This window comes from Lutra lutra, chromosome 15 (assembly GCF_902655055.1).
Source record: "Lutra lutra chromosome 15, mLutLut1.2, whole genome shotgun sequence".
NCBI classification, from domain to species: Eukaryota; Metazoa; Chordata; class Mammalia; order Carnivora; family Mustelidae; genus Lutra; species Lutra lutra.
Genome location: NC_062292.1, coordinates 64,845,499 through 64,868,993, shown reverse-complemented (window position 1 = coordinate 64,868,993; position 23,495 = coordinate 64,845,499). Strand labels below are relative to the sequence as shown.

Sequence of the window (23,495 nt, the reverse complement as noted above, 5' to 3'; positions counted from 1 at the left end):
TTCTCACACTTGAATGTGCATATGCATTACCTGGGTGTCTTATTAGAAGGCTGGTTCTCTTTCAGAAGACTTGGGGTAAGCCCTGAGCTTCTGCATTTCTAATAAGGTCCCAGGTGATGCTCATGCTGCTTGTTCACAGACTGTATTTTAGTAAAAAGAAGCTAGCCAACACTTTGGAAGTAATAATGAGAAGATAACTCTAGCAGTAATTGAGTCATCAAATAGATGACTTTCAAGATCCATACAACTCAAAGATGCCATATTTTGGAGAAAAAAAATGAATTTAAGGGAGAAGTACTTATAATAATGAGATAGATGAAGACAATGTGAAACAATTTAATTAAGAAACCTTTATCCACTCCTGCCTGTCTTCCTGTCTGCAAGGACTTTGGTATGACCTGACTTAAGGGCACAGGGGAGAAGTTAATAACTTACACTTTTAATATTTAGTTAAGAAGCTTTGGAAAGGAGGAAAAAAGCATAAAGGAAACCACTTATAGTCTTTCCACTTTAACATAACATGGTTAGCACGTTGTTAATGCTCCCTTCAGGATTTTAACCAGAACTTAGGGAATTCTCTTAAACACAGTTGTAATAACTTAGTACATTTTTTATGCTGGTGTCTTCAGTTAGGGCATGAGTCCAGGGAGCATGACTTACGAGAAGCCCCAGGGGTGTTATTCTCACATATTCTTCATAAGCAGTGTCCCCCAGAGTTGTACAAGGCAACAGTCCTGATAAGACCTATGAGAGTTCCCTAGTGGATGGCAAATGTGTGTTACATAATTTCCCAGTTACCCTAGTCTTTATAATACCACCATTATGAATAAGAACAAGGGAAATATTAACATTTTATCATTGTCCACATATAGCTTTGCAACTATGAACAAAGAGAACTGTAAAAACGTAGGCAAGTGTAAATGCATATTGATGTGTAAAACAATGACAACTATGTCTCCCACATTGAAAACATACATAAAATTAAAATAATGGTCAAAAAATGTACATAAATCAGAGGGTGAAGTTAAAGGGAAGATGACGTATTGTCCAGGAAGAGACTAAATATTAGACTTTGGTGACTCAAAGATGCATTTTATAATTTCCAGGTTAGCAACTAAAAAACAGGAAAAAAAGGTTGCTTAATTAACAAAAGGGAGGAGAATGGGATAATAAAAGTATAATTTAAAAGATTCCTCCCTCAGAGGAACCCCTGATTCAGATAGCTTCACCCATGAATCCTACCAAATATTTAAGGGAAAAATAACATCAATCCTGCCCAAAGGAAATATACCCTGTAGGAGGTTGAACTGTGACCCCCAAAAGATAAATCCATCCAGAATCTATAAGTGTGACCTTATTTGGAAGAGGGTCTTTGCAGATGTAATTAAGGCAAGGATTTCAAACTCAGGTCCCACTGGATTAAATCCAGTGATGAGGGTTCATGTAAGAGACAGGAAGGGAGAAGACCCAGAGAAACAGGGAGAAGAAATGTATGTGGAGGTGGAAGCAGAAGTTCTATAGCTACAGCCAACGGTTGTCAAAGGGTGCCTGGAACCATCAGAAGCTGCAAGAGGCAAAGCAACACTTTCAGAGGGAGCATGGTCCTGCCCACACCTCCATCTTGGACTTGTGGCCTCCATGACTGTTAGAGAATGACTTTATAGCTTTAAGTCTCCTTGTCTGCAGACGTTTGTTATAGTAGCACTAGGAAATGAAGCTGCACTTCTACTCATTTTGTCAGGTTAGCATAATATTGGTTCAAAACCTCACTGGAGTGTCACAAGAGAGGAAAATTGTAGGCCAGTTGCATTTGGAAACCAAACGGGTCAGCAACAGCATCCTCTCAACAAAGTATTAATAAAATAAGACCCAGCAATATTTAAAAAGGACCAGACTACATCATTTCTGTTCCAGGAATGCGAATGCAGTGTAGTCTTTGTAGATCACTGTGGTTCCGCGGATAAATAAAAAAGATCAATATAAAAAATCCAGAAGATTATATCAACAGATGCAGAGAGAGTGTTGATAAAATTCGACGTCTATTCCTTAGCAAACTAGGAATAGAAGAGAATGTTCTCAGTCAGGTGAAAAGGTAGCTATAAAAGCCTTCAGCAAAAACCATACATGATGGTCAGATGTTGAAAGTTTCCCTTTTGGGTTTGGAACCATCCAAGGATGCCTCTTTTAACACTTCCATTCAACACTGGGTAGGGTATCTCAGCCAGTAAAAACAGGAAGAGAAGTTATGTGACTTGAAAATGAAGAAATATACTATAATTTCTTTTTACAGATGATACAATTGTGTGCAGAGAAAATCTAAGTCATCTATAGATAAATAACTAGAATTTATAAGTGAGTTTAGCAATGTTGCAAATATAAGGTTAAAATACAAAAATTAATTGTATTTCTATGTATCAGTAACATATAGAAACTCAACATTTTTAAAAAGATAATGTTGATGATAGTATTCCAGAAATCTCAAATGCTCAAATTCCAAGTAATAAATTATGATGGACAAGTCCTCTTATGCAAAAAACTATAAAACGTCATTTAGAGAATTTAAGAAGACCTACATGAAGGAAAAGATGTCTTTTTCTGTGAATGGAAAGGCTCATTACTGTAAGTAATTATAGTCTTCTCAAAGTGATCAGTGCAGTTCTGATTAAAATTCCAGCAGGATTTTTAGGTGGAACTTGACAACTGAATCTAAAATATATATGAAATGCAAATGACTGAAAATGGCCAAGAACTCTTGATGAAGAACAAGAACAAATGAGAAGACATTTTGCCGGACATCAAACTTGTGATGAATCTGTAATCTACAATGAATTTGTAAAGACTGCGTGGCACCAGCACAAGCGTAAACACACAGGCAAAGGGTGCAGGATAGAGAACCAAACAATACAGAGATCCTCACGTATACAGACCCTTGGTTTGTGATGAAGGCAGCACTGACGGGGGCAAGGGGAATCTTTTCAATATGTGGTTGATAGGACAACCATTTGAAGAAAAATGTAACCTGACCCATCTCACACCCTACTCCAAAAGTCATTTCAGGTACATAATAGATATAAATGTGAAAGATAAACAACACAGCTTTTAGGAAATGATAGGATATCTTCATTACCCAGGAGTACAGAACGATTTCTTAAACAGGACACAAAAAGCATTATCTGTAAAGGAAGAGATTCCTGAATTGCTCTACACTGCAGTTAAGAACCTTTCTTTATCAGGTGTCACTAAGAAATTGCAAAGGCAAATCACAGAATGGGTGAAGGTATCTGCTAAAATGTAACTGCCAAAAAAAATTTTTTTTAATTAAAAAAGAAAACAAAGTGTAACTGCCAAAAAGCTAAAAATATTTAAAGAACTCATACTAATCACTTTTTAAAAAGCCTGAAATTCGGGGCGCCTGGGTGGCTCAGTGGGTTAAAGGCTCTGTCTTCGGCTCAGGTCGTGATCCCAGGGTCCTGGGATCGAGCCCCATGTCGGCTCTCTGCTCAGCAGGGAGCCTGCTTCCTCCTCTCTCTCTGCCTGTCTCTCTGCCTACTTGTGCTCTCTCTCTGTCAAACAAATAAATAAAATCTTTAAAAAAAAGCATGAAATCCAAAGGAAAATGGGCAAAAGATTGAACAGGCACTTGAAGACAGAGGATATTAAGATGACCAATAAATAAAAGAAGCATTGTCCAACTTCCTTAACAATTAGGGGATGCAAAATATAAAAAGACACATCCCAGGGCGCCTGGGTGGCTCAGTGGGTTAAAGCCTCTGCCTTTGGCTCAGATCATGATCTCAGGGTCCTAGGATCAAGCCCCACGTCGGGCTCTCTGCTCAGTGGGGAGCCTGCTTCCTTTCCTCTCTTTCTGCCTGCCTCTCTGCCTACTTGTGATCTCTGTCTATCAAATGAATAAATAAAATCTTAAAAAAAAAAAGCACATCCCACAGAATGACTAAAATTTAAAAGGCTGATAACACCTGGTTTTGATTAGAATGCGTAGCTGGCCTAAAAGTAAATTGGTGCGCTCACTTTGAAAAGCAGTTTGGCCTTATATAGCTAATTTGAGGATATGCATACTGTGATTCAGCAATTCTACTTCTAGGTACATACCCAACAAAATGGTGCACGTATCTACCAAGAGACACACATGTGAATGTTCATAGTTGGAATTTTTATAATAGTCTCAAACTGGAAATAACCCAAATGTCCATCAATAGTCAACTACATAAGTGAACTCTAGTATATTCATGCACCGATGTTCTATAAAGCAGTGAAAATGAATGCATTATATCCAAGCACAAAGAAATATGAATCTCATGAAAGTACTATTGAGGGGGAAAAAAACAGACCCAAGAGGAAAAATACTGTAGAATCCCATTTTTATAAAGTTAAAGAGAGAGCATGCACTAAAATATATTTTTAGAAGTCAAGATAGTGATATGTCTGGTGAGGACAGAGAGAATAGAGATTAAGGGGTAGGCACAGGAGGACTTGTGGGCGTCGTTGTCAACGTTCTGTTCCTTGATCTGGGTAGTACTTCTATGGTATTAGAATACTCAGTACCAAAAAAAGTAATTTCTCCTCAACTAGATCTGTAGATTCCATGCAATCTTAATAGGAATTTTTCCTTTTTCTGATACTTGAGAAGCTGATTCTGAAATATGTACAAAAGTATAAAGGGACAAGACGAAAAGTGTTGGAGAAAAACAGGTGGGAAGATCTGAGTTGACATTTATACCTGGTGCACTGCTGGGATATATGTCATAGTTTACAGTAAAAAGAACAGCATGGGATAGAGTAGACAGGGAAGGCACTATCCTAAAGTCAAAACTGATTACCTAAATGTGTAGTTGCAAAGGTGGAGTTCGCTCTTGGGACTCCTGTATTTAAAATGGAGCTTGGTTCTCAGCGGTGGAGATGGCCTAGGCATTAAACCCTCCAAGCCACTAGGGGGCAGCAGAAATAAGAGCTTTGTCCTAGAGTCTTCTGAATGGCCATATTCTGGCCTGTACCATTACCTAGAATTGCCTTCATGTCTGAAGAACTGGAATATCTTCCCATGTAACCATATTCCTTTAGCCTCCCTCGTCCTCTAACAGTTCTGCCCCTCAGCTTCACCATGGCTAGTTTTTCATCCCTCTCCCCTAGTCCAATCACTGTCAGTCAAGCTTTGCCTTCTTTCTTCTCCACCTGTATAGCACCTTCCATCTCCCCAGCCAAAGTCCTCTGTCTCCATGGTGCTTTACAAACTCCTACACTTCCAGACCAGCACATCAGACAGCAGCCTTTCTGGACCTTCCCTCTGCCCTCAAGCCTGTACCCCTGTCCCTAGAGAGGGGAGAGGTTGGTAACAGGGAACCACAGACACTTGGAACGCCGGGGTTGGAGGAGTCATGTGTCATGTGCTTCTTGCTTCCTCATTTTTCCCTTTTGAAGACACAGATGACCAGAAGATTACCCCGTGATTTCCACTATTTCAAGTAACAAATAGTCCCATCTAGCACTGAAGTTTAATGCATTTTGCAAGGTGGACTGGCCAGGAATCCCACGGGAAACAGGACAGGCCCACCCCACACAAAGAAAATATAGAACTCACCCCTGATTTCTGGACTTGGGCATAAATAGTAAGGCTTTTTGCTTCCATTGCTGGCTGGTATTGATTTGCTTTACCTGAGGAAAAGAAACCACAGTGGTTATCTCTGCCTGACCTGCCCACAAACTCTGCTTGGACCTGTGTGGTCTATAACCCCCACCACATACCCACCTTCCCCAAGCAATCCCAAAGGAACGAATGCCAATTCCCAACCCGGCCCCACCTCCATATGTGTCACATGACCTTAAGTTAGTTACTCCATCTCTCTACTTCAACTTCTCCATTTGTGAAATGGGACTGAAGAATCTGCCCCTCAGGGTTGTTGTGGTGATCACAGGAGATACTATTTGTAAAATGTTTAGAAGAGTGCCCGGCACATAGTAAATTCCCTGCATGTGTTACATGCAATTGGAATGCCATCCAATTATTTTAATCTCTACTGTTTAATGTGCACATCTGGTCTCCTAATAGGATTCTGAGTTCTCTGAGACAGGGCTCATTATCCTTTTGTACTCTCCCGCTTATCGTGCATTGCCTCACTCGGTTTCTCACCCCTCTGTTTCTGGGGCCCTTGATGACCTCTTACCACAACCGTAAAAGATGTAGACTGTGCACAGGACTGTGTCCTGAAGCTCGAAGTTATCCTTTGTTAGCAGGACGTCATGTACTTACATCTGCCCTAACGACTATTCCCAGCTGCTCCTAGTGCCGCCCCCTGCTGGCCATAGGGCTTAAACATTGACGTGTTCCTTCACTCCACTAAAGATTTTTCCATGGGTGTATGTGTCCATCCATCCATCCGTCCATCACACACCTGTTCATGACCCGTTGTCTAACCATGGACACCACTGTATTGGGTACTTTCTGTGTATGGACTCATGGGTCCCCACAACACCTTGTAGTCCATAATACCATCCCCGTTTAGCAGAGAAGAGCTCATTCACCGAGTCACACAGCTTGTCAGGGCAAAGTCTGCATTTGAATGTGTGTTTGTCTGATGCCAAACCCTGTGTTTTTAACGACTGTATTCTGGATATGAAACTGCCAGGGAGACCATCTGAAAACCTTCGGAGCCAGGCAGCACTTTGAAGGGGACGGCGTTAGAAGGTGCCAACGGAACCTCTTGAGCAAAGTCTTGCAGAGGGCACAGCAGTTAATACAGGTTTTCCCTCAGGTTTGAGGCAAGGCTTTCATGTTCCTGGTTTACAAGGAATATAGGGCTGCTGGAGACAAGGATGGCTATGTGTACAGAGGAGGGTGACGGGGACTTGTGTGGAGATGGGGGGCATCATTCCCTTCAGAGCACAACCATGCAAAGGGCAGAATGTGGTTGAGGAAAGAATGTGAGTTAGGATGCCCGCACCCACACTCGATAGGTTAGCATGGCTGCGTTAATCTCTGTTTTCTTGATCCTGGTATCTCACTGTTTCCTTATTATCCAAGCCAAATGTGAGTACCCTGCCCCCACTGCCTTAGGCTCTTATCACGGTTTCTGTCTGAATCACCCTTCCCCCACACCTCCCCATCTAACTCTTAGTTGGAGGAAATGAGATAAAAGTAGGTGGCTGTGCTGTGATCTAAACTTTCTTACACAAGCAAACCCAGCGAGAGTGCTGTGGTAAGGGCTTTTTTGAGAAGGTTACACGTGAGAACACTGATCTACTTGAGAATAAGATCAGCCATCAAGTTGGTGGTGTAAGGACCAAGTCCTGTCCTCACCCTGGGAGGGCGAGCCCGGGGACCTGTCCTAGCCTGGGGGCAGGACCTTCTGACTCTGGTGTGGGTGGGTGATGTAAGTGTGGCTGAGCATATTGCCCTGTGATGTGGAATCAGGGGACATCTTGGAGGGGAGGCCAGGAGACACATCCTCTAGGCACTTAAACTGCAAGGGGAGAACTGGGCCTTAATAGCAACCCCGGGTGATCTTTCATACTTTTTAGTTTGGCCTTAAGCAATCTCACAACTTGTACAGTTTCCCAAGATGAGTCAGAATTTGTGCAAAAATCTTGGTAAAGAGCGTCCCCTCTGCTGTGGGTCTTCCCAGGGACACGTGAGCCTTGCTGGTGGCACGTGGTCTGGTTCTTGGGAGACATAGTTACAGCTCTGGTTCTCCTATCTCAAGCTAGGTGATCTTGCACAAGTCATGTGGCTTCTCTGTGCCTCTGTTACCCCACTGCTAACTCCCATAGAAACAACTAACTTACTATTCTCAAAAGGATAGTAGAAGAATAAAAAGAGATTGTAGAAAGGTTTCAACCCTTGGATGAAAACATCTTATTGTGACGTCTTTTTTTAGGTCCATAATTATAACTTTTCTTGAATGAGATCCAAGGGTCCCCTGGATTCTATGTCTGGTGAACATTGTCAGGTTGTCTTGCTGGACCCCTTCAGCATCCTGTACCTTCCTCCCGTGCAGTACTAGTGAGAGTGAATGTGAATGACCTGTGACGTGTCTCCCACGTTCAACCCCTGGGGCTCAATCCTCTTTCCAACCCCAAGGCCTAATTAGGGCTCAGGACATACCGAATTAGACTGAACTGAGCAAGGTCCCAGGTATGTGCATTTAGTGTTATTGCAAAGGTGTTTCCGGCAGAGAGCCGGAATGGGGCAAGCAAATCTTTGCCTGTGCAGAGAGGTTCCCCGTTTACCTCAGAGTCTGATACGAATCTCTTTATTGTCAGACACGTACCTCTTCTTCTCAACAGCAATATTACCACCTTGAGAATCAAGACGACACCAACGATGCCCCCTATGAACAGCCCAGCATAAAGTCCCCATTGTGTTGATTCTGAAAAAAAAAGTCAAAGGGCAAACTCAACAGTACTGTAAGTTTAAAAACATCTTTCACGGAAGTGGGGAGACCAAGCTCCGTGTTCTCTGTCTGTATTGTCTCAGGGGACACATCCATTCTGATGGCTTCAGACAGCAGCTGCAGACCACTGATGATTTCCTGCCCCTTCTCTTATCCTAATTTCTCTCACCGTATTGACTTTCCTAATTGCCTATGGGACTGTCCTAGCTTCCATAGGGATTTTTCTACTCAAATGTTTGATTTGCACCTGGATGACCACATACCCAAAATGAGACTCATCGTTGTCTGTCTCGGGTCAACATCTCTTGCCCGTCTCCCTGGTTCTAGGTCTCTGGGCGGTCCTGCTTCCGTTTTGGTAGAGAGAACATGCCGCTTCCATCTGCTGTCCCCACACTCCCACACCACGCTCATGTGATGCTGGGAGGAAGAACAACTGACTTTTCTTCTTTAAAAATAAACATAATAGTGCTATTATTGTCCTCCCATGCAAATAACTGTATTGAATCCACTGAACCTGAACCGGAAGAAAAGCATGTATGTTTTCCTCTCGGATTCCGGTGCTTAATACAGGTCCTAGAGTAGCAGTCAGCCAGGCGCAAAGTCATGGAGCCACTTTTTTTTTTTTTCTTTCTCTCCTATACCCAGTTCTCCTAATCCTTCCAAGCCAAGAGCAGTACCTTGGAAAACAGTGAATGAGAACTAACGCCCCAGCAAACAAGACATTCAGCTCACTGAGTGAATAACAGACAACTACCGGAGCATCGTCAGTGGCCCACATTTTATTTTTAGTGCATTGTGTGTGTTAATGGTTTTAATCCTCCTGATAATCCTACAAGGTAGTTACTCTCATTACTCCGATTTTGTGCAAAGGAAGCAGGCACGGAGACCTTCACATACTAGAGCTTGGCCTGGGGGTAGAAATGTGTTTGAATGCTGAAGACAGGCTTCTTGGAGAGTCAACAAGGCTTATGGGCTTGGGGTGAGTTACCAAGGGTAATGAACAGTGGGGTCAGCCTGAAGCACCAGGATTCTAAGTAAAGTAATAGCATTAAGGATCTAACTACAGTTGACCCTTGAATGACATAGGGGTTAGGAGTACTGAGCCCCCTAACACCGTTAAAAACCCATATGTAACTTCTGGTTCCCCTAAAACTTAACTGTTAATTACCTACTATTAGCCAGAAGCCTTCCTGATGACATAAATAGTTCATCAACACATACTTTGTATGTTATATGATTATGCACATTATTCTTACAATAAAGTATGCTAGAGAAAAGTGTTAATGAGCCACAAGGAAGAGAAAGTACATTTCCATTACTGTACTTTCTTTGACCAAAAAAATCTGTGTATAAATGGACCTGCCTAGTTCAAACCTGTGTGAGCAAGGGTCAACTGTAGTATGATAGCAGGTGTTAACATTAATGTGTCAGGATGATTGTGGAATCAGCCTGCTTTTTGGGGAACACGGGGTGGGTTTCTGAGGGAGAAGCTGAAAGGAATAGGTGGGTTACAGAAGAACAGAGTCCTTGCAGACTCAAGATATTCACAGAGTGGACCAAAGCTACAGGCTTACCTACTCACATGGACTAAAAATGACTGTGCCCCAGCCCTCTGTCTTTTCCTGGGAGTCAGGAGGATGAAAGCCATCTGCTACCCTTGTCCTGTAACATAAATACCCAGCTTCTGCCCGTCAGCTGAACCTGAGAGGCAAGCTGGCCTTTGTCCTGAGACATAGTTCATAAACCCTAATGTTTCTCCTAGTCTTTGGACACAAAGTATTATGAATCTGTTCAAGATTTAAGTGATACCTCCACAGAGGCTTCTAATTGTTAAAGGAGCTATTGCGCTTTCTTACCCTACTCACTAATGTTATGTCGAGGAAACTGAGATTCAAAGGTGTCCCCAGAGTCACAGAGAAGCCGATGGCAGAACTGAGCAGAATGAGAACTGTAGACTCGACATTTGGGTTTTTGCCTATGGCGATGGACCCCCACAAGGAAAGCCCTGGGAGGTGCCCATGCCGTCGATGTCTTCCCTCCAACTCTTGCCTGTTCTTGTCCTCTGTGCTGTGCCCCCTCCCCTTCCTCAACCTTCAGCTGCCCACCAGGCCTGTCCAGTGCTGACCCCCAGGCCAATCCTATCCTCTCTGGTTCAGTTTCCCCTGACCATTCCAGCTCCCATTCTTCCCTCGCCCTGGGACTCTGCAGCACCTTGGTTTACATCATGTGCCTTAGAACCTGACTTGCGACCCTACCATTGCTGTGTAGACCATTTTCAGCAAGGTAATTTGGAACCAGCTAGGTGGATTCAGATTCTGAACCTACCACTTGATAGCTCTGTGAACTCAGACAGACTGCTCATAACCTCTGGGGCCTCAGTCTTGATAGCAAAATGAGCCCAACAATATTTAGTTCACAGAGTCTTTCTAAAGAGCAAAGGAAGTGGGTGCCTGGGTGGCTCAGTTGGTTAAGTGACTGTGTTTGGCTGAGGTCATGTTCCTGGAGTCCCGGGATCAAGTTCAGCAACCAGGCTCCCAGCTCTATGGGGAGGCTGCTTCTCCCTCTGACCCTCTCCCCTCTCAGGCTCTCTCTTACTCTCTCTCTTTCTCTCTCAAATAAATAAATAAAATCTAAAAAAGAAAAAAAAAAAAGGAGCCAAGGAAGGAATGATGGGACGTGCCCAGAGCAATGCCTGGAGGACAAATGTAGTGCAGAAATGCCGGCTCCTTCCACCAGCCTCAACTCCCCCACCTAGTCGCTAGCCTCTCAGAGGCCAGAGGCTACACCGCTATGTCTTCTGTGGCTGTCTTAGGACGTGGCGCACAGTACAGGAAAGACGGAAGATAGGTCTGATCTCACATCCAGAGAGGCCCCTCACTGGTGTTCAGAGACACTGCAGCCCCATCCTGTTTGCTTATGACTCCGTTTCCCGATCTAGCAGGTCCAAGTGGTCTGGCACTTGGTGCTCATCTGTTTGGTACTAGTATCTAGGGATACGAATGTTCATATGGAAACTGAATGTCAGAAACTCTATGCCCTTAAAAAATTGGATAAATATGGACAAAATGGTACTTTATGGCTTGCTGGGGTTAGGCTGTCCATGATCCCTGCAATTTCTGGTAACAGCTTCCTGTGGTCCTCCAAGTCTTTGCTTGCGTGGCTCTGCTTGCCGTAGTCTGGGCTATCCTGGCTGCAAGGCACAGTGCCTTCATCACTTTCCACACAAAAGAGCCAAACACCTACACTACAAATTTTGTGGGTATGAATCCGCTACTGGAAAGCTGGAAGGTCACAGGGAGCAGATTCCATGGTGAACTGGGCGGGTGTCCACAATTTGACAAGCTCAGACCCTCTTTTTCTCTTCCTACACGTGCACAAGCCACATCTGTCCTCTTTCTCATAGAGAATCATCTAACCCATGGCTGGATTCCTTGGGGAGGGTCTCACCTTCTGCCCTCTAACATTTAAAGTAAGGTACCCTGTTCCTTGCAAGAAGAATTCTAGTAGACATTTCTTAAGATGATGATATTTTTCTACCTAGTAAGGTATAGAAATCACACCCGGATTATAAATGCTTGAAGGTAGACCCTGTTCCTTATGGTTTATTTGCTCTGCACCCCCCCCCCCACCTGATATGATGTAGAGTTAGGGGGCACTTAATAAGCACATGATGAAGGAAGGTAAATTAAATTAGAAGCCGCAGAACAAAGCTGGGGGGAACACTATCCTCTATCCTCTATCCTTTGGTTAAGAATGATCACAGCGCTGAGTATCAGAAGGTCTCAGAAGGAATGCAGGGTCACTTCTGAAAGGCTCAAAGCAAGAATGGAAGGGAATGAGTGATGACCTACTTAGCCTATGCTTCAAAACAATGAAATGGAACCAGGAAGAGAGGGAGTGCCTGTGCCCTCAGCACCACCTGTGCTCCCATTTTCAAACCACCGTTTCCTGTGACAGAAAACTCCAGCTCTCCCTCTTCTTCCTCTGTGAGGACTCTCAGAATGGCGCTGCTCAGCAATCGGAGAAACGTCCTTCTGGGGCCCATGGCCCCATTGTTCACGCACAAAGAAACCCAATCTGAATATTCCTATGCATGAGATTGGGGCCTTTATCCCCCTGGAGCCTCCTAGAAGCACCAAGGAGGCTGACTGAAAACTCCAGTGCCATTTACGAGGAGTCCCCACCCTTTGGTCCTAAGACCTCTTGGCTGTGGTTTAAACCGTGACAACTTGACAAGTAGCCATGCCTCCAAGGAAAATACTGGAGGGCCTGTTTTCTCTCTAAGAGTCTGCTGCCACAGAAACACAAAAACTTCTCTTCCTCCTCAAGTCCACAAAACTTATTCTTTAAGGAGATAAAGAAGTAAACAGAAAAGACTGAGAAACAAATAAAGTTTGCTCCCAGGAGATCCGAGATGCGACCATAACGGTCTGAGAATGCCAATCTCTTTCCTGCCTTTCATGTGGTTTTGTCAGCAAGGCGGTCTGCAAGGCACTACCTGAAGAAGTCAGCCATCTTCAAAAAAGAACACCTTCTTGTTGATGATGGCTTCCACGCAGAGTTGGGGGTGGGGAAAAGATGCTCACACAAACCATGCACTAATTTAAGATCTGGGACCATCCAAGTACACACTTTCACAGAGTTCACAGTTCCCAGAAAACCCCTTCCACCTGCCTGTCCCACCCAATGCTGTAGGGCAGAGGCTACCAGCGGTGGCCACAGTTTGCCCCCATGCTTCCGCGGCAGTGCAAACCTTGTCCAGTCACATGGCTGTCCAGCTAAGGACTACTCATCTCAGTTTCTCTCACAGCAGCTGTGGCCCTGTGACAAGGCTCCTGAGAGGTACCAGGCTCCATCTTCCTACCACGATTGTGATGCTTCCTGGACTGGGAGTACCATGAAGAGGGCCCTGCTTCTGTGTGTGTGGAACATCTAGGTGACTCTGTATCAATGGGTGCTCCCATTATTAGAAAGGCCTTGTTAGAAAGGGGGAACCCCTGGGGCTCACTAGTAGGTGTCAGTTGTCTCTTCCTCTGAGCTAACCCAGACTTGCTGAGCCAACTTTCTGCTCATCTACTGAAAAGGGCCCTCTTTTCAAGATGAGCTTCCAGGGGCATTCCCTTTGAGCTGAATTACCTAAGGTTTCGTATTATTCATTCTGGCGTAGATACAACTATGTCAGAAGATGGTCGTGAAGGACGGCAGCAGGTCATATGCGACCGACCCACATGAGCATGCTTCTCATGACTCCCCGGGAGCGCTCCATAGAAACCAAGACTTGGACGTTGCAGCACAGATGCTTCATAGCAAGAGACATGAAGAAGCTTCTTGCGGTAGAATAATGGCGTGCCAGTTGGAAGCAGGATGAATCTATGACTGAGAGCCTGGGGAAATGTCATTAGAAAAATGGCATGGCGAAGAGACCTTTCATAAACCCTCAGATCCCACCACTTCATCCCAAGGCAGGAAAGTCTCTTGTATGAAGTCTTCACTAAACTAATGGTCACTGCTTTGGTCCAGGCCTTGTCGTCTCTTGATGGATCCCTGCAATGGTGGCTCTTCCCCACAACTGGTTTCTCTTTCTTCTGCCTCTGCCCTGCCCCCACCTATTGTCTGCACCACTGAATTTTCTCTCTGAAAGCAAAGCTGATCATGTTACTCCTCTACCTAAAAGGCTTTATTACTTCCTGCCTATAGGATAATACAGGACAAGGCCCAGCTACCTCTGCTTTGCCCTCTGCCTGGAATGTCTTTCTTTTACCTGCTTGGGTAATTTCTGTCTATTCTCCAAAATCCAGTTTATGTCACATCCTCTGTGCTGTTCTCTCTGATTCCTCCAGATAGTGTCCGTCATTGTTCCCTCTTTTTACTTCCATTTTGCCCATCACACCACACAATTTCAGATCATTTATTTACAGAAACTATCTTTTTCCTTCAGGGCAAGGATCATGTCTTTTTTGGTCTTGGTGGACTCAGCCCCTAGCACAATGTTGGAATGCAGGAGAAGCTCAGTAAGAGTTTTGTCAAACTAAGCACAGTATTTTAAGAGTTAGTAATATTCATTTTCAAACACAAATGAATAAACTAATAAAACTCTGCTTTCTGTCTTTAGGCAACCTGGTGTACTGGGAATGACATGCCACAGACCAGCTATGTGATTTCTGATGTGCTATGGTCTCTCGTCCTTGCAGGCAGGGAGGAGGGATCTCTATTTGTGTTATGGATTGAATTATGTTCCTCCCAAAATTCATACGTTGAAGTCCTCAGAACATGACCTTATTTGGAAGCAGGGTGTTTAAAGAGGTAATCAAGTTAAAATGATGTCAGCAGGGTGGTGCTATGAGCTGTACTGTATCCCTCCCAAATTTGTATGTTGAAGCCCTAACCCTTAGTACCTCAAATGTGAAGATAGGATCTTAAAATATGTGATTAAGTTAAAATGAAGCCATTAGAGTAGGTCCTAATTCAATCTTACCAGTGTCCCTATAAGAAGAGGAAATCTGGACACACAAGGAGGAACCAAGATGCATATGCATAGAGGACAGACCATGTAGAGACACAGCAAGAAGGCAGCCTTCTGCAAGCCAAGGAGAGAAGCCTCAGGGGAAAAAAACAAAAAACAAAAACCAACCAGCCCTGCCAACACTTGATCTTGGACTTCCAGCCTCCAGAATTGTGAGAAAATAAATTTCTGTTATTCAAGCATCTAGTCTGCCATACTCTGTTATGGCTGCTTTAGTTAGAGGGGGGCCCTAATCCAATATGTCCATGTTCTTATAAGAAGGGGGAATTTGAACAGAGATATGCTTCAAGGGAAGACAGTGTAAAGGCACAGAATAAGACAGCCACCTGCCAGCCCCAGAGAGGGGCCTCCACAGACCCCTCCCTCACAGCCTCAGAAGGAACCAGCCCTGCCAACAGCTTGATTTTGGACTTCTGGCCTCCAGACTGTGAGACCATAAGTTTTGGGTGGTTCAGCCTCCCCATTTATGATTCTTTGTCCCAGCAGCCCCAGCAGGCTAATACTCATTGTAACCTTTGGTTAGCGCTTCTTATAAATGTAGTGCAAACTGAATCATAGAATATGGACTCTGGACAGAACTTCCCTAGGTCACCCTCTTCATTTTACAGACGACGGAACAGGAGCCCAAGACAGTGAAAAGGCTGCCTTATGTTAGGTGCTTTCTTGTAATGACTGACAGGAGATCCTGATGGGGTTTATCACGGCACCATGTTTCTACTCTTCATGTTCCTTCACGCCTCTTAGGAGCCTGCTCCATAGTCAATAAATCTGGTCATGCTCTGTGTACTTGGTCCTTCATGTAGCCTCGGTAAGTAAGAGCATCTCCACATTTCTTTAGACTGTCCTGAGCCAAGTGCCCCTGGTGAAGCTTCATGACCTATCAAGACTTGGGAATGCACTAATTAAATTCTTCTTAAACCACACTGAGAAGCATGAAGAGAGTTCTTTTTTTGAGATAGGCCAGGGTAAAACACTGGATGACCTTTCTTTGCTCTAAGATGGTTGCTATAATCACAGAAGACTGTGCCCCCAAGAAAAAACCCTATGATTTTTGTGCATTATCTCTTCCACTAGCTCCTGTGAGGATTCCAGGGTCAGACAGCTCAGCTCTGTTACCTGCTTTATGTGTGCCTTTTTGATATCTTTCTCTCCTCAGCTATAAAGTGGGAATACTCATACTATTTGGTTGCTGTGAGGATTAAATGAGATGCTACCTAAGTGGCACTTAGTAAACCATTAAGATCTGTCAGTTGTTACTATTTTATTTTATTTTTTTTAAAGATTTTATTTATTTATTTGAGAGAGAGACAGTGAGAGAGAGCATGAGCGAGGAGAAGGTCAGAGGGAGAAGCAGACTCCCCATGGAGCTGGGCGCCCGATGCGGGACTCTATCCCGGAACTCCGGGATCATGACCTGAGCCGAAGGCAGTCGTCCAACCAACTGAGCCACCCAGGCGTCCCAGTTGTTACTATTTTAGATAAAGAATCTAAGTCTTAGACAGGTTAAGTGACCTTATCCTTGTAAGTAAACAGAGCAGCATTGCATCAGGGTTCCTGGAGGCCACCTTCTAAAACTCTACAAAGCCTCCTCCATGGACACCAGGTCTACACTGGGCTGAAGTCTCCTTGGAAGGATTCCTGTTCCCCGTAGTGGATGCAGGAAGGAGAATGCCAGGACATAAGTAATGCTTTGAAACCTAGAACCCAGGTCCTTCTGTCCCTGAACCCACCTGAGGAATGGACACAGGATCTGTTATTGAAAAGAGTCAGTGGTCTGTCTATCCTGCTCCCAACCTCAGATGGTTACTTAATCAGCCTTCTGTTCCTTCTGATAGCAGAATAATGATGCTCTTCCCAGAGAATGAGCAGTCAGAAGGTCTAAGTTCAGGTGCTGATTCTACTATTTATAATTTGAAGAAATTTGAGCAGGTACTTAAATGCTATGAACTCCAAGTTCCTCATCTGTACAGTGAAGATGATGATAACACGTATATGGTATGGCTATTGTGAGGATCAAAAGAGATCATAGCATAGAGAGTGCTCAGCCAATAACAGAGTACTATATGATTTGTTATTATCCCCAAACTTCACAGTCCAGGTCTCAGTCCAAGAGCTGACTCCCCTGGCCTTCTGACTTGCTATGAGAGTCACAGTCCATTCCATAAAATGTGGCCCTTCATTATATCCTGCTTTTCATTATTGAGCAAATGTTTCAAGTTTTATCTTTAGAACGTGTTGCTGGAGTACAGAGATCATGTATCACATCCCTGCCCCATTTCTGTGCATGGGTGGTCAACAGTACTTATTGATGTTGCAGACCTGTCCCACCACTAGTGGAGTATGGACAGGGGAGTCAGGACCTGCCACCTACACTCTCTCACCCAGCTATCCTTGGGGCTTGGAGTCAAGACAGGAGCAGAGAGGAAGAATCACAACTGGGAGGTCTGCACTCTGGGTCTGGCTCCATCATTTCTTATTGTTGTCCTCAAGTGTGAACCAAGCATAATGCCAGCCTGGTGGTTATGAGCAGAGGACATTCACTGAATGCACATGAGGAGGCTTTTATCAACTATAGAGAAAACAGAAAGTGTTTTACCGAGGTGGAGGCCATCGCTATGGGAGCAGATCATTTAGTCCAGGTGAGGACCGAGCCCATATCCTCAATGTGCCACGCCCACCCCCACCAGGGCACTCACCTAAAGATTCTGACCAGCACTGGGACTTCGGGGTGAAGGTCTGTGAGCGGCTGCTGATGGGGTTGCTCACAGTGCAGACGTAGACGTTGTTGACATTCTGAGGGCCAAGGTTGAGATGCAGGAGGTGAGTACTGTTGTTGTCTGGGGTCAGTGGGTCAGTAGCCACTTCCTCACTCCAGTTGTAAACCACATAGTCCCCCTTCTCCACGTCGCAGGCCAGTATCAAGCTGCAGTTCCCATCCCCCTGGGTCAAGTTCAACACCTTAATTTCCGGAGTGGAGACCTGCTCTGTCAAGAGGGGGAGGAAGGAAGCCGTCACCAAAGTGAACCCCCTGGGATTCTAACTTGACCTTCTTGTTAGAAGAAAATACAGCTTAATGCTATTTTTCCCTCCCTGTGGGTGTGCAGTGCGATTTATTTGCTGTGGCGATCTGCTGGTTCCCCCAAATCCCTCTCTCTCTACTATACTCTTTCCCAGTGTGACCTCAAGACAAAATAGGGAAAAATCATTTATCTTTTAGATCCCTCCCATCACTATTGTTAAGTAATCCACTTGTTCTTGGTGATGCTCCCAATCTTCTGTTTTTTACCTGTGGCATTTTCTGCAAACTAATCTGCATGGTTTAATTGTCATTGACTAAAGTATTACCTCTAGACCTGAAAGAATGACATAGTGGTGGGGTTTTACCTGGAGTGTGTGGGTAGGTGGGTATGTATCTGAGTGTGTGTCTATGTGTCCGTGTGTGTGTAGGTGTGTATGTGTGTCTGTGTGTGTCTGTGTGGTTATGCAGAGGGGACTAGGGGAGATCTCACTCTAATCTATGAAATAGCCAAGGCAAGTAAGCAAGTTGTACTTATTTAACAACTACTGTACGATGGGCATGAATCTGGAATTTTACATTTATCATAGTCTTTAATCTTCTAACAACTTTCTCAACAATTATAACCTTAGTTATAAGTACTCCCATTTTACAGGTGAGGAAACGGAGTCCCAGAGAGGTGGAGTGTCTCATATAATATCACTTAAGCTGAGATCAGAACCTAAGGCTGTCTGGCTCTCTTCTTTCTTGGACTTGAGAAGAATGTCATGGTTGCAGAGACTGTATCTTCCAAGGTAAGAGTTTATGTGACAAGATGTGACAAAGGCAGTGAACTGTTCTAGAAACTTCATGATGTGTCAACCCTAGGGCCACTACTGGAGTAGTCAGAGCTCTCTGTACCTGGCAGAGGGCTGAGGGGAGTCTGCATAAACTATGTGGAGGAAGGGGGATGCTGGAACTAGGGGAAGAGTGAGGGGGGGTATTGTTATCTTTCCTGTAGGCACCTGAGTATTTCAAAGAAATGCTGGGTAGGTGGGGCTCTCTGTCCCAGCTCAAAGATAAGGAAGTCTCTCTGTGAGAAAGCAGGACAACCCACATGGGCTGCTGTCAGGATTCCTGGAAATTCAGAGTCTCTGGGTCTAAGAGATACAAAATCGGTGCATTCCAGAAGGGCTGGCAGCTAAAGAGGCTCAAAAAAGCACTGGCCTTGGGTTCAGATGGACCTAGATTCTGGTTTAAGCTCTGCAGCTAAGCGACCTTATAACCAGAGCCTCTGTTTCAATGAGAAAAAGGTGCTTTTTCACAGGTAGATGCGGCCGCATGGGGTGTGCGGGCAGTGCATGGGCTGATTCAGCTCTCCTCTTCCTGGGCCCCCATGTGGGGAACCACCCGCGAGGACTTGTGAAAACACAAGCCAACCACTTCTCCCTGGATTTCAGTGTCCTTATCAACAGAAAAGAGATTGGGTTCGATCTGTGGTATTCAAACATTTTAAAAATCGGGGGGAAAAAACCTTTTTTTCAAACCAAGTCTTATTTGTAAATTGAGACTCTTGGGGCCAACAGGCCCTGTAGTCCATAGGCAGCTGGGTTCCTTGTCTTTGGGAAATGGGGTAGGGCTAACTAGTGCTAATCAACTACCATCAGTGAGTGATTTGGAGGAAAAAGACTTGTGAATTTCTGAAACCTTTTCCTAAAGCACAGTTTAAAGACCCTGGACTAGGTGATCTTTCAAGTTGTGCCCAACCTTGGATACCCTTGCTTCTGAGAGACGCCCAAATCTTAGGTAAGGAATGATCTCGGGTACCCCCCTCCCCGTGCAGACTGCGGAAGCCCCAATATTACCATAGAGCTTCAGCTGCAGACAAAAGTGTCGAACTGAAAAGTTCTCCTCCAGGGTCATGAAGTACCAGCCCTCATTTTCCTTCCTGCTTTCCAGGATCCCCAGACTCAGGTTTTCCAGATGAAAGGTATAGCCATTTTCCAGATAGCGTGGAGACCCCCCTTCGGGCAGATCCAGGGAAGCTATTTTCTTCTTGACACTGTTTCCTGGTGATTCTGCTCTGGTGACAAGGACGTGGACACTCTTGTTCATGCTCTTACTTATGCCTCCGGATGCCAAGGACAGCAGCACACTGCTTCCCAATTGCCCAGGTATCTCTGGGCAGTTCAGCAAGCTCTCACCTGTGAGATGAAGAAGAAGAAAGTCTGTGATTGCAGAACTCTTTGAGAATCTCATCCTCTCTGTGCATCAGGAATGACAGAATGAAGGTGCTCGCTCTTCCTCTCAGGCTCTCCCTGGAGTTGCCAGGTCCCTTGTAGTCTATAGGAATGGTCATAACAATCCTACTATATCCTTAATGTTTGAAAAATCCCCATGGAAATCTTAAAATTGCTTACAAAGGAGATGTACAGACTAACTAGGACACTGGGGTTCTTTGATCTGGGAGAGAATTCTATCAACTCAGATTTATAGTGAAGGCACGGAGAAGTTAAGACGTAGAGAAGTTAAATGACATCCCTGAAATCACATAACCAGTAACTGGACTAGAAGCCAGGTCTGCTCATTCCTTGACCAGACTTCTTACCACCGCTGGGTACCTAGTATGAAGGGCAGAGAGCAACTGGAACAGATTCTGAGCTCACGAGCCTAGGAGACCAAGGCTACAGAGCATAATTTCAGAAAAAGAAGAAAAAGTCTGAGGGATGTGGAGCTAGGAGTGTGGTGAGCCCAGTGTTCAAACTGTGGAACTCTTGCTCTCAAAAAGACCATAAGAGGGACACCTGGGTGGCTCAGTTGGTTAAGCCGCTGCCTTCGGCTCAGGTCATGATCCCAGGGTCCTGGGATCGAGTCCCACGTCTGGCTCCTTGCCCCGCAGGGAGCCTGCTTCTCTCTCTGCCTCTGCCTGCCACTCTGCCTGCTTATGTGTGCTCTGTCTCTCTCTGACAAATAAATAAAAAATCTTAAAAAAAAAAAAAAGACCATAAGGTAGTTCCTAATATTAAGGGTGAGAAATTATTTTATTTCTCTTTTTCAAAAGAACTGAGCCAACAACAACAACCACAACCACCACCACAACAACAACACAAAACCACACACACACACACAAAACCCCACCCTTTCAGATCACTGTAAGGGATCCTACTGCTGACTATTTAACACCTCTTCTCTCCTCAAACCCATGGCCTCCGCTGATGACTCTGCTTCTCACTGAACTGAAAATGCAGAAGAAATGAGAAGAGAACTTCCTACTGACCCAGCTGGATGGTCTATGCCCCCATTAAGGTTAGCCTCTTCCGTCATGGAACACTCACCCACCTCAGGCCTTTGCTCTTGCAATAGTCCCCACCCTTTGCACCATCAGCTTTATTACTGGTGTAGAATGTTGTGGGTTATTTCCATCAACACACAACATACCAACCTGTAACTTCCCTCCTCTTACAAACCCCTCCCCTGACCCCAGGTTCATCCCTAGCGGCTGCCTCATTTCTCTCTTTTCCCTTATAGCAAAGTCCTTTAATGTGTGTTTATATTTTCTGTTTCTGTTTCCTGACTCATTTTTCCTGTACCCACTTTAGCAGGTGCTCTTCCCTACTACTCACTAGAACCACCCTCATCAAGGTCACTGTGTGCGCCATAGTGCCGAGTCTATTCTCCATCCTCATCTTGCTTTCTCAGGAGCACCTGACATGGTTCGTCACTCCCTCTTATGAGCACTGCCTTCACTCAACCCCTGGAATACCACTCTCCTGGTTTCCTTCCTATTTCATTGGCTACTCCTTCTCAGTCTCCCTGACTGGAACCTGCTGCTCTTAAAGATCTCTAAATACTGGCACATCCTGGGACTCAGTACTCAGAACACTTCTCTCTCAGCTGTGCTCATCCAGTTGCGTGGGTTAACATACTTCTGGAATGCCTGCAGAGATGGATCTCGCACCCAAACTGCCCACATGGATCCATATTTGGAGGTCAAAAGGGCATTGCAAACTTAGCAAAGGAACTCTTGGCTCCATAGCCCGTCCCACCAACAACATTACAACTCCCCCAAATTCTGAGACCAAAACGTTTGGAATCATCCTTGACTCCTTTCCTTCTCTCATACGCCATATCGAGTCTATCAACAACTCCTGTTGGCTCTACCTTCAGGATATGTCTGCAATCCTAACACCTCCAACCGCCTTCATTTCTGCCACTGTCGTCACAGCCTGGCATGGCCGTTGGCTTCCAACTAATCTTCTGGCATTTGTACAGTAGACCGACTCATCTTTCAAACCTATGCCAGATTTTGTCTCTCTCCTGCTTTGAAACTTCCAGGGATTTCTAGCAACCATAGAAGAAATAGCCACAGGCCTTGTTATGGCTTCAAAGACTCTGAGTAACCCCGTCCCTGACCCTTCTACTGCCCTCTCTCTCCACTCACTGCGCTATGGTCATACTGGCTCAGACACCTCATCAAGAACATTCCCCCATCAGAGCTTCTGCTTCTGCTGTTCTCTGGATATCTTTTTCTTTATATATCTGGGTAGCTCACTCCCTCACTTTATTTTAGATTTCTGCTCAAGGAGTTATCGCCTCTGAGAAACTTGTTCTCACCATCCTATATAAAATAAGCACCCCTTCTGATTGCACACTTACCCCTGTCTGAAGATACATCGTGTATTATTCTATTTTATTTTTGTGTCCCTGGCTAGGATGCAAACTCTTCAAAAGGAAGAATTTCATTCTGTTTGTAGTTTTGTGTCTAGGACCTACAACAATAGTTGGTGTATGGTAGGCTTTTAATAAATATCTGTTCAAAATATGAGTGCAGAAAGCTACATTACCTGACTCAAATCTCTCTTATTTAGCTTTGCCCAATATGTAACTGAAGTTACCCATAAGCTAAATCTCAAAAATGGAGCCCATGACTCAGAGAACATAGATTGCTTTAGTTGATAAGGAAGCCAGAGAAGTAAAACAAAATCGCCTGCTTGAGTAGTGCAACTGCCTAGAAAGGACACCATTGACTTGTGGCTCACGTGGGTTGTTGGAGAACTGGACAAACTGGTCCAGATGTTCGTGATACCAAAATGCTCTGAAATCCCAACACAGGCCCATAAAGGGATCCAGAAATTGGGAGAAAACAATAGGCAGTCCACTTGGGCGAAATTAGGGTGAGATTGGTGGAGACTCGTAATGATGAAGGGAAGTGAGGGGAAGGGAGGATATAAGATGGCATCAGGAGGGGCCCCCATACCACCACCACCACCAGCAGCACCAAAGAAACCAATTAAATAAAAGAGGAAGGGAAAGAGAAAAAAGAAAAGAAGGAGCAGATGAGAGGGCAGGCTGAGTGGTATCTGCACACTCACACACGGGGAGTGGGATCGAAACTCGGTCAGCAAGAAACCCTCACACCCTGCAACCCACATGAAGAATGGTGATCTCACAACTGAGTGCGTGTGAGTGGCTGGGTCTGGAAGGGGTACTAGAAACCAGTACCAGCTAAGCACAAGTGGAAAACAAGTGGGGACTTTAAAGTGGTTCAGAGAACCCTTCAAGTGGAGTCCCC

At 44.7% G+C, this 23,495-nt stretch overlaps 1 protein-coding gene across 2 annotated transcripts in view; it reads right to left on the bottom strand.

Annotated features, from left to right (window-relative positions):
• SLAMF1 (signaling lymphocytic activation molecule family member 1) overlaps window positions 1–23,495 on the bottom strand; it is a 33,288-nt gene that overhangs the window by 5,350 nt on the left and 4,443 nt on the right. Inside the window, exons 2-5 of one of the 2 annotated variants that reach the window (XM_047705254.1) lie at window positions 19,789–20,127; window positions 17,625–17,912; window positions 8,283–8,381; window positions 5,597–5,670 (exon numbers count right to left, since the gene is read on the bottom strand). In XM_047705254.1, the coding sequence (XP_047561210.1) occupies window positions 5,597–5,670; window positions 8,283–8,381; window positions 17,625–17,912; window positions 19,789–20,127 (800 nt within the window). The remainder of the gene's footprint in view (window positions 1–5,596; window positions 5,671–8,282; window positions 8,382–17,624; window positions 17,913–19,788; window positions 20,128–23,495) is intronic. The other variant, XM_047705255.1, reaches the window with a different exon arrangement.